Here is an 8,779-nt window from a genome sequence, read left to right as displayed (position 1 = left end):
TGCGATTAAAGTACTGTCGGTAGCCCCTTGCTCGCTCGCTACTATATTTATATTTACTAACTCGCCGTATTCGTAGGTAAGAAGACTTGCTTTCTTAATATAACACGTTAGGCTTTACGGTATGGTTTTCACGAATATAACTGCCGAGGCTGTTAGCTTTACTTCTATTACGTAGCTATAAAGCTACCCCTATTAAGCTATTTGCCAGGCTTATACTAAGTATTATAAAATTTGCGGATAACTTCTGCGGCTTTCGAGCTTTATTACAGCACGAATAACCCTATAATTTACACAGCTTAATCTCTTTATCCAATAGTTGTAATATCTTTAAAGGGTTAATATAAATCTTCACGGCTACTTAATAATATCGTGTCAAATAAACAAAATATACAAAAGCTTCCAGCATCTCGAACTTGACAGACATACTTTTTTATTAGTGATCAGATATATAATATAGCTATAAAATGTTTTAAGTATAGAATAATCGATTCTGTTCCTTAAATACCTCGAAGCAAAGAACGGATTATAAAATACTATAAACTAATATTCACTTAAAATTCACTTTTATATATAACGATCAGCTTCGCTATACTAACGTAGCCTATATTAAAAGTTAGTTTCAACCACGTTAATATAACCGCCCTTAGCTTAACTTCGGTTATATCTATTACTACCGTTACCGGGTAGGATACCGGTAAGTATCCGTAATATATACACCGGTATCCACTGAAGTTTATTATATTACCGCTTACCGGTCATGCTATGCCGGTAGTAATAAATAGGATTCTCTCTATATTAATTTATTTAAGCTCGATAATAGCTATATAATTCCGTCTAGGATCGTGTAGAGTTAGAACCGGAAAGACTGCTAGTCCTAAAGACCTGTCCCAACCGATATAAGCCTCCGGGCCTTCCTGTACGGCTTATAAAATAATATATTCCTTTATTTCCTCACTTTTTACTTCACCACTACCTTATTCCTGCCTCGCTCTCGTATTTAGATTATTAACCTTAATATTATACCTTTACTAAAAATAGATATATATAGTTTATACTTTACGTTTACCTTATTCTTAACGATCTACTTTATGTGCGGCGGTATACGCCGCATAGTAGGATATTATATAAAACGATATATAATCGCCTTTATTCCTTTCTGTATTTAGGTCCTACCGTTTTATTCTTTATATAGGCGCATAATAATATAGCATAGACGGTACGGCTATAGACTTGGGGATCCTATTACATCGTGCTCAATATATATGCACATTTCCTTTTTTGATACTAGGCTAGATAGTTATAATTGCTTATTTCGTTTTATAAATGCCTTTCAGCGACTAGTCTATTCCTAAACGCTAAATCGACTAAATTCCTAATGAATTCTCAACTAATTATAATTGATATTAGCCATTCTCTGCGCTATCTATTCTATTCGTGTTTTATACTAAAGCTTTTCTTATTATTACTATCCTTCTTTTTCTCGATTCGAGATAGTAAACGGGTATAGTGTTTACCACTATATCTGGACGGCATTATAGTCCCGGATAAAAGTACGCTTAGGCACAGCTCTATTTCACTTCGCCGCACCGTCAGCCTAAGCATTAAAAGTTCAATATACGTTCCATGTAATCGTATTTCCTATCATTGCATTAAACTACTATTAATAGCTAAAACGTTTTATTATTTATACCTTTTCTAGAGCGTCCCCCGTTAAGTTATAACACTTAAATCATTTATATATAAATAGCGCGCCCCTACCCTTATCCCGTTTAATAAGTATAATTGGCGGATTGGCCTATTTACGAAAAGAGTAGGTAAATTAATTACTTTATAGGGCTTTAAAGCGGCTACCGTAACCGGTAAATAATATAATCCTTCAACAATAGCATATATAACTGACTATAGTATTTCTAGTATAAACCTATTAACGCTTTATATTAAACCTATATCTATTCTATAAGTAATAAAGCGATCGAGTTACTTAACGTTCTAAATACTAGCGCTTAGGATAGTTATATATCTCCGGAAGTAAAGTAGGTAATGTAGTAGATTGGTACATTTTCCCTTTTTACGGAGGAGGATACCTTGAGGCAGATCGAGGGCTGGGACCTGCCGAAGAAACTAGTGGGCAGTATATCCTCTTATTGGGAAGGCGGCGACAAGGGGGGCAGCATACGCGGCAAAAGCAAGGTCCCTATTAAAGACGCACGGATGGGACTATTAGTACGAGGGTGACGTGGACCCTTTCAAGCATGTTATCCAGGCCCTCTAAGCAAGGAAAGTTGCTACGACATCTCCGCTTTTCAATGATCTGAACGAGATTGTAGACTTGTGCGACCAGCTCGGAGCATTAGAACATCTGGGAGTTTCGGAGGCAATCGTCCTGCATACATTTCATATTGGGTGCAATGCAAATTGGTAGTAAATGCTTGGAATGTACCTATTGTTGCCTGGCTTTTATTTTGCCTTTTTCCTTCACTCCTTCGCCCTGCAGCGGCCTTATGATTAGTTTCAAGCTGCTCAGCTTGCAATAATCATCAACATAAAATTAAATTCATTGCCGATCTTATCAATAATCGAGACACGCTTCTTTAGCGATCCGTCCCTGAGAGAAACTGGGAGAAGATTGGTATCACCCTGGCTCGTGACACAGAACCTGAACTAACGTAGAGAATCAAAAGGTGCAGGAGGTAACCCCGGCACAGAGGAGATCGTCGAGTGGTGGTCAGGGAAATAACCGATGTGCGGTGGCGGTTGGGAGTAACGGGAACCCCTGTACTTTGCCAGCACCCCGAGGCAAAAGCTACTGAGGGGGCCACCAACCCACCTTTCCTATGAAGCAGCAAACCCTGCTCTGAGTCAAAGGAGGTCACAACCACGGCATCGAGTCAGCTCTGCATCAGTGGCTGGCTGTCTACGTACCCCTTGATGAAAGCCAAATGACCCCTCACTTCCCATGAATATGGATCAAGCGAAACAGTATATGACGGCCCCTTGCTCTCGCCCGGCTTGTGTGGCCCTCTCGCTTACTTTCGCCCTGATTTCACTCGAGCTATGGAGCTGCTATCAAGCTAGCCCATGCAGGAACGCTTATCGCTGGAGGCAGTCGACCCAGCCTGGGTACACTGCCTCTGCTTATAAAGTATTTGACGACACTAATGGAGGCCAATGGCTGCGCAATAGAATACACGTCATGGTAATTCCACATCCGACCCCAAGTTCTACCTGTTGGCAATAAAATTAGAAGTAGCAGAGGTAATCAAGCGAGTATCAGTTCATATAATATAGAACTCTGATTATGCACTGGTGGCGATACCGTCCAAGAACGCCGAAAGCATCCGGAGAGGAAAAGGGGAGGCCCAGAGACAAGCATTACTATAAATTCCGATAGAATGCGATCGGCGGCACCGAGGTTTATAGCAATCAGATGGGGCCGGTTATCGAAACCTTACTAAATATCGGTCCGTTAGGTCCAGATTAAAGGCGGCATCTTAATTAATGATATCAAGGTTAATACACCGCCACAGCTTTCTTGTTAATTTGAGGCTAACTCTTTATAGGACTCGTTAAAAAGAATATAAAAACTATTTACTTAGCTCGTAATCCAGGCCTATTTATTTTTAAAAAACGAATTACGTATTATATATCGCCTAACGGTTAAACACTATTACTAAGTCTTACTAAACCCTTTTTAACGGGGAATTAAAGATCTACGACGAAGACGGAAACCATCTAAGCTTTACCTATTCGCCTTAGTCCGTCGTTTTCCGAGCTAGCTAGAGGCCAGGAGGAGTACATAACAGTATTATAGATATCTTTAACGTGATTACACGCCTGCTGAGGTTTTATTATTTTAGGCTCGTTTATCGGTACTTTTGAATTTTTTCGTTTATAAAATTTTAGAACGGCCAAAACGTTTTAATTATTATCTAGCTATAAAGCTTTCGAGGATGAGCGTTTAATAGAGGCAGTCCTCGAATAAAGGATTAAACTAATTATAAAACTATTTATTAATTTACCACTAATCGTAAAAACCCTTTAACAACTTTTTATTCTTTAACTTACCTAGTTTAAGGACCTCCTAGCCGCCTTTTTAATAATGTTATCCCGCACTAAATACGCTAAGTTTCGTATATATAAGATAGAGACTACGCTCTAAGTTCCGTTACTTAAAAATCACATTATAAATATCGGGTTCTTTCTCTACTAGCGATCTTGTTTTAATCTATCCGTCGAGCTTATTAGCTACGTAAGGTCGCCCCGAGGGCAGCAACTCGTCCAGCCCCATTTCGATATCCGTTACGGTCCGTTTAATATTAGTCGGCTTGCTATCTCCCTTGCTTCGTAATGTATTGGTTTTTCTATCTTTAAGGCACTAATAATGCAATATTGGAGAGATATACTCGGGCGTTAACTGCCTCAACTGTTTCCATTCTCTACTCCACGGCGAGAGAACCCCAAATACGCAATAGGTAATCGCAAAGCATCTTCGCGCTTCCAGTTAGTTAATCCTGAAGTCTCTACGTTCTACAGAGCTGTGGTACGTGGAACAGATTGGAGGATAGTGACGTGGACCCGACCCTGGAATAATTCTAGAGAGGCTATGTTCGAGGTGACTCGGTCAGGGCGGCTTTTCACAAGGCGATTACGGCCCGCCCTCTTTCCCAACATGTAATCTACTAGGTCTACTTATTCAGTATTTAGCTACCAAGATCCCGCAGGCTTGACAATCTTGTGGAAATTTAAGCACTTTTGCCAATCCTTTCCCCTTCACCCTGTGACTTCCTTCGCTTCTTCAGCAATCTAGGTTCTTTCAGCCAACATCCCCGATAACAATCATTTGTTGCCACGCCCTTTCTCCAACGCTTGAAATCAGCCAAGCCCTCAGCCGAAAGGTTTGGTGTGCATCAGAGGTAAGGACAACAAATTGGGTTGGGATATTTGAATCTATCTAACTTGGAAGTAGTACTGTTTCTCTCCATTTTGAAGGTGCACGGGGGAACGAACAGTTAGCGAGGTCAATGGCCATTCTTTGTAGATATATTAGTGTAATATAGCATGCCATATTCTATCCCAAAGTGTAAGATAACAAACAAAGGGACGTAACGTTCTATTCATCTTCATCCCATCGTTCTATGAACTGCAACTTCTGCTTACTTACGGCAGGTGTCAAACTCATGCGCTCCTCGCTGTAACACGCAACGGTTTGCACGACTATGGCTGACATGCTTGAAACTCGGTATACCTTGCACCCGCATCCAGCCATTGATCCCATCTCGGTGTTTGCAGGTACCTTCAGCTAGCCACCGGGCGGGGTGTTCCAACTTCAGGGCCAAGGAGTATCCAACCTATACCTTGTTATAGGAGTTAGCCGCAGTTTAATTTCCACCACGAGGGCTGGCGCGGTAAAGATTGAGCCGACGACCTTGTTAAAGTGCATGGAAATGGAAGTCTGTTATAAGATGTGACTATCAACACTCATAGTTCACGCACAAGAACCGCCCCAGACCGGAAGCTCTTCACCACGGTTGTGCGTTGTCTTGTCAATAATTCAACCTCTACTTACCAAAGCGTATGCCTCTTCAAAAGCAAAACCCGCCCAAGATGACGAATGCAGGAACGGGCAATGGCACCCGATTGGAAGGTCAATATGGCGAATAGTCCTGCATACCAGGCCTCAAGTGCAAACCAATTCACCGTTTTCACTCCCATTGGCATGTAGTGAGCCAATGTGTCGCCTCCATATCAATTACTTGAACCCCTATACTACCAATTTCTTGACACCTCTGAATACCAGCCTGCCCGCCGCAGCCTTCCAGTTCTAACCTTCCTATGTCAAAACCAATCACCCTCAGGAGACACGTTAACCCAGCCCCCTGGATAAACCACCAAACACAGCACGTTTGGAAGCAAATGCGCGGCTAACCTCAACAGCCACATCAACTTCTGTCGACAAAATGATGGATCCCTCTTCAGGGAAAGACTAGCAGGTAACCCGGCAAAAGATAAGTCACCATCACTTCATCTGTACAAAATCAACGAGCTCAGGATTCCGAAACCAAAGAGAAGTGCGTCCCTTGCCTGCATCGGAATACCTTAAATCAGGAACACCGCATGTTTACCCTACCGAAAATTGTTATGTCTGTTCCGACTCAGTTGTGAGTGAACTCTTCTCTAACCGGAAAGAAAACCAGTCCTGCGAGCACCCCAGATATGGCAAGTCTTTCACCCAAAAGGGTAACCTGAAGGTACGCGTTCTGCACGCCCTTCGGTTCACAACTCAAACTGAATCTCCAGACCTATGGACATCAACACACTGGCGAAAAAGCACCACCTATTCGTAGCTTGTGACAAGGGATTCTGCCCAGGCAGAAGGGCTTCAATCGCACAAGAAGGTCCACGATCGCACCAAGCGTTCCACCTGCAGAATCGGCAATTCCAGCACAACGTTTGAGCACAGCGGAGGCCTTAAAGTATGCTCTCCTTCTCTCCATCCACAAGACACGTCAATCCTTGCTAATGCCAACGCTCTCTGGTCCACTCTAGGCTCACCAAAGCAAGTTTCACACCCAGTACATTATGGAGATTGACCGGAGAAGGTGGCGAACGACATCAACGTCTCTGACTGATGAAGAACGCAAGCTCTGCATCGAGTTTGCCAACGTCTACAAGCATCTCGACAAGGGAATCAAGGGTAGGGAAGTGGCCATCAAGCCATGGCGGCCATACACAACCACTCGGCACCACAGCTAGCACTGCCGCAGGCTCGCATTTCCACGGCTAACGGAAGGCCACACCAGTCTACGTCATGGTTTGTAAGGCGACATGTTCCTGGGAGACTGTCCCCTGGAAGGCTGTTCCTATGCTAGTACAGTGTTTATTTTTCTCCTTTGTTTGTATTCTGTCTGTTTCCTTCCTCTTGACTCGAATAATGATAATCTGTAATACAATCCACACCCCAAGTCTCATACAGCTTCGCTGCGCTTGTTCTGCCTGTGCGTACACGCAAGCATCTGTGGAACCTGGTACACTACTTTGTCCGGAGACAACGCCAAGCCTGAGCACTTGGCGCCTTCATTGAAGCAATCCAGCGTAAGAGGACGGACATACCGCCCCAGGCAGCCTGCTGGTGCCATCGTAGCAAACAATTAGGTGCAGACATGGCTTTGCCCAGCCCGATCTGGATCAAGCCACGTGGAGGCTGCATATGACGTCAGTTGTACAGGGCCTGATATGTTTGCTGACTCTAAGCGAATCCCACGCGATCAACAAGGATAAGGTTTGCCGAGGGTCGACGGCCCAATCACGGCCAAAGAAGTCATATAGGGGACTCCCCTCACTTTTGCATGACTCACCTGCAATCGCACCCGCAGTTCGATATCTGGACAACATCATATAATTACCTGGGCGAGAGATGCGTTTTCGCCGTAGCCGGTACAAACGGGGAAGTGACCATCAGGAATGGAATTTGCTGGCCCTTTCTCCGACAGGATAATCGAGGTCAATACATCGCAGATGCGGGCAGCTGGAACGAGCAAGGTCCGTTACACGACGACTGGATTGCCTCACCAGGAATGGTGAGGAGGGTATGCATAGCACGACGACCAAATAGCAGATGGGATGTTTACTTCACAACGAACACGGAAGGCATATGGCCAGAGAAGTTATAGGGAATTTATTGGTCTTTTCTCATCCATTCATAACTCTGCCGTCACGTTGCACCACCTGAGCCTGGACAGCATCATGATGGAGAAATGCCCTGTACTCATCACTTCGGATGAGAAATCTAACACCATCCACCTATCGAGCCTGTGCTGCTCATTTGTCACCCAAGGAAACGAGTCTCACGCTTCGAACAGCGAAAAGCTTTCAAGAAGGGGTTGCTAGGACCAGGCACTGGAATGTTTTGGTGCTCTTCTTGAAGCTCAGGCATGTGTTACGCTTTCAATTCACGGGATCTATTGGGGTAGCGGCAAACCTCCTCATCCAGACTACTGAGTACCTGCTTGTACGCCTCTCCACGAGACCTTCGATTTTCTCTGCTCGATTATACAGCCAGCAGATCCTTACACTTCTCTTGCGGAAGTCCATAGCAAGCACCCAATCCCAGCAATTTGATACATGCATACTCGATCTGCTGCTTGCGCAAGCAAGTTCATACCAACAGGGACGCAGATCGGGCTGTCACTGAAACAAGCTAGGGCCTATCCGTCCAGGAGAGGGGCTGTAGCACCTCGCATCGTTGTTTATCCGGCTTCCGTGTGATAGCATCCATCACTATGTAAAAGCGCTGGCACGAACTGCGATTCGCTTCAAAGCCGGTCCTACATAGTAGCCTGTCATGTCAGATCCATTTCCCATCTCGATTTGTGGAGGTACCTTCACCTAACCGTTGAACGGCACTATTATCCGAGGTCCAGGGCTGGGGACAGTTGCAACCATCCCCTCTGATGGAAGTAAACTACCGATCCGATAGGAGAGGCCAGTTCCACTGCGATGGCTGCAGCGCGAGCGGACGAGCTATGACCTTCTCCAAATGCATGAGGGCAAAGTGTCTGCATATGGGGCGTGAAGCTTTGTGCTGAATGTTATCGCCAAAAGCCGCTCCGGGCAGAACTCCGCCAACTTTCCCCATTCATATTAGCATCCTATGGTTCGCTTAGCTTCAGGTTCGCCCGGCAGTATGTGCGATGAGGGACGGGTACGATCCGGGCACTCCTCTATAATGAGCCCTTCCTAACCTCTGTTAGGTTGAATACCATTGCGACCACCCGCGCTT

The 8,779-nt window shown here is 44.5% G+C and overlaps 1 protein-coding gene across 1 annotated transcript; it reads left to right on the top strand.

The window, feature by feature from the left end:
* Positions 1-6,114: 6,114 nt before the first annotated feature.
* Positions 6,115-6,753, top strand: PG994_015201 (uncharacterized protein; the record flags this gene model as incomplete). The annotated part of the gene is made up of 4 exons (XM_066866608.1): positions 6,115-6,158; positions 6,212-6,248; positions 6,345-6,473; positions 6,547-6,753. The coding sequence occupies 4 exons, from the start codon at positions 6,115-6,117 to the stop codon at positions 6,751-6,753; spliced, it is 417 nt and encodes a 138-aa protein (XP_066707522.1).
* Positions 6,754-8,779: the final 2,026 nt, after the last annotated feature.

Source organism: Apiospora phragmitis, assembly GCF_038363925.1.
Source record: "Apiospora phragmitis strain CBS 135458 chromosome Unknown utg000016l:1.0-887042.0:1.0-888152.0, whole genome shotgun sequence".
In the NCBI taxonomy this organism is placed as follows: Eukaryota; Fungi; Ascomycota; class Sordariomycetes; order Amphisphaeriales; family Apiosporaceae; genus Apiospora; species Apiospora phragmitis.
The sequence above is the reverse complement of the archived record's forward strand: the minus strand, read 5'-3'. Positions and strand labels throughout refer to the sequence as shown.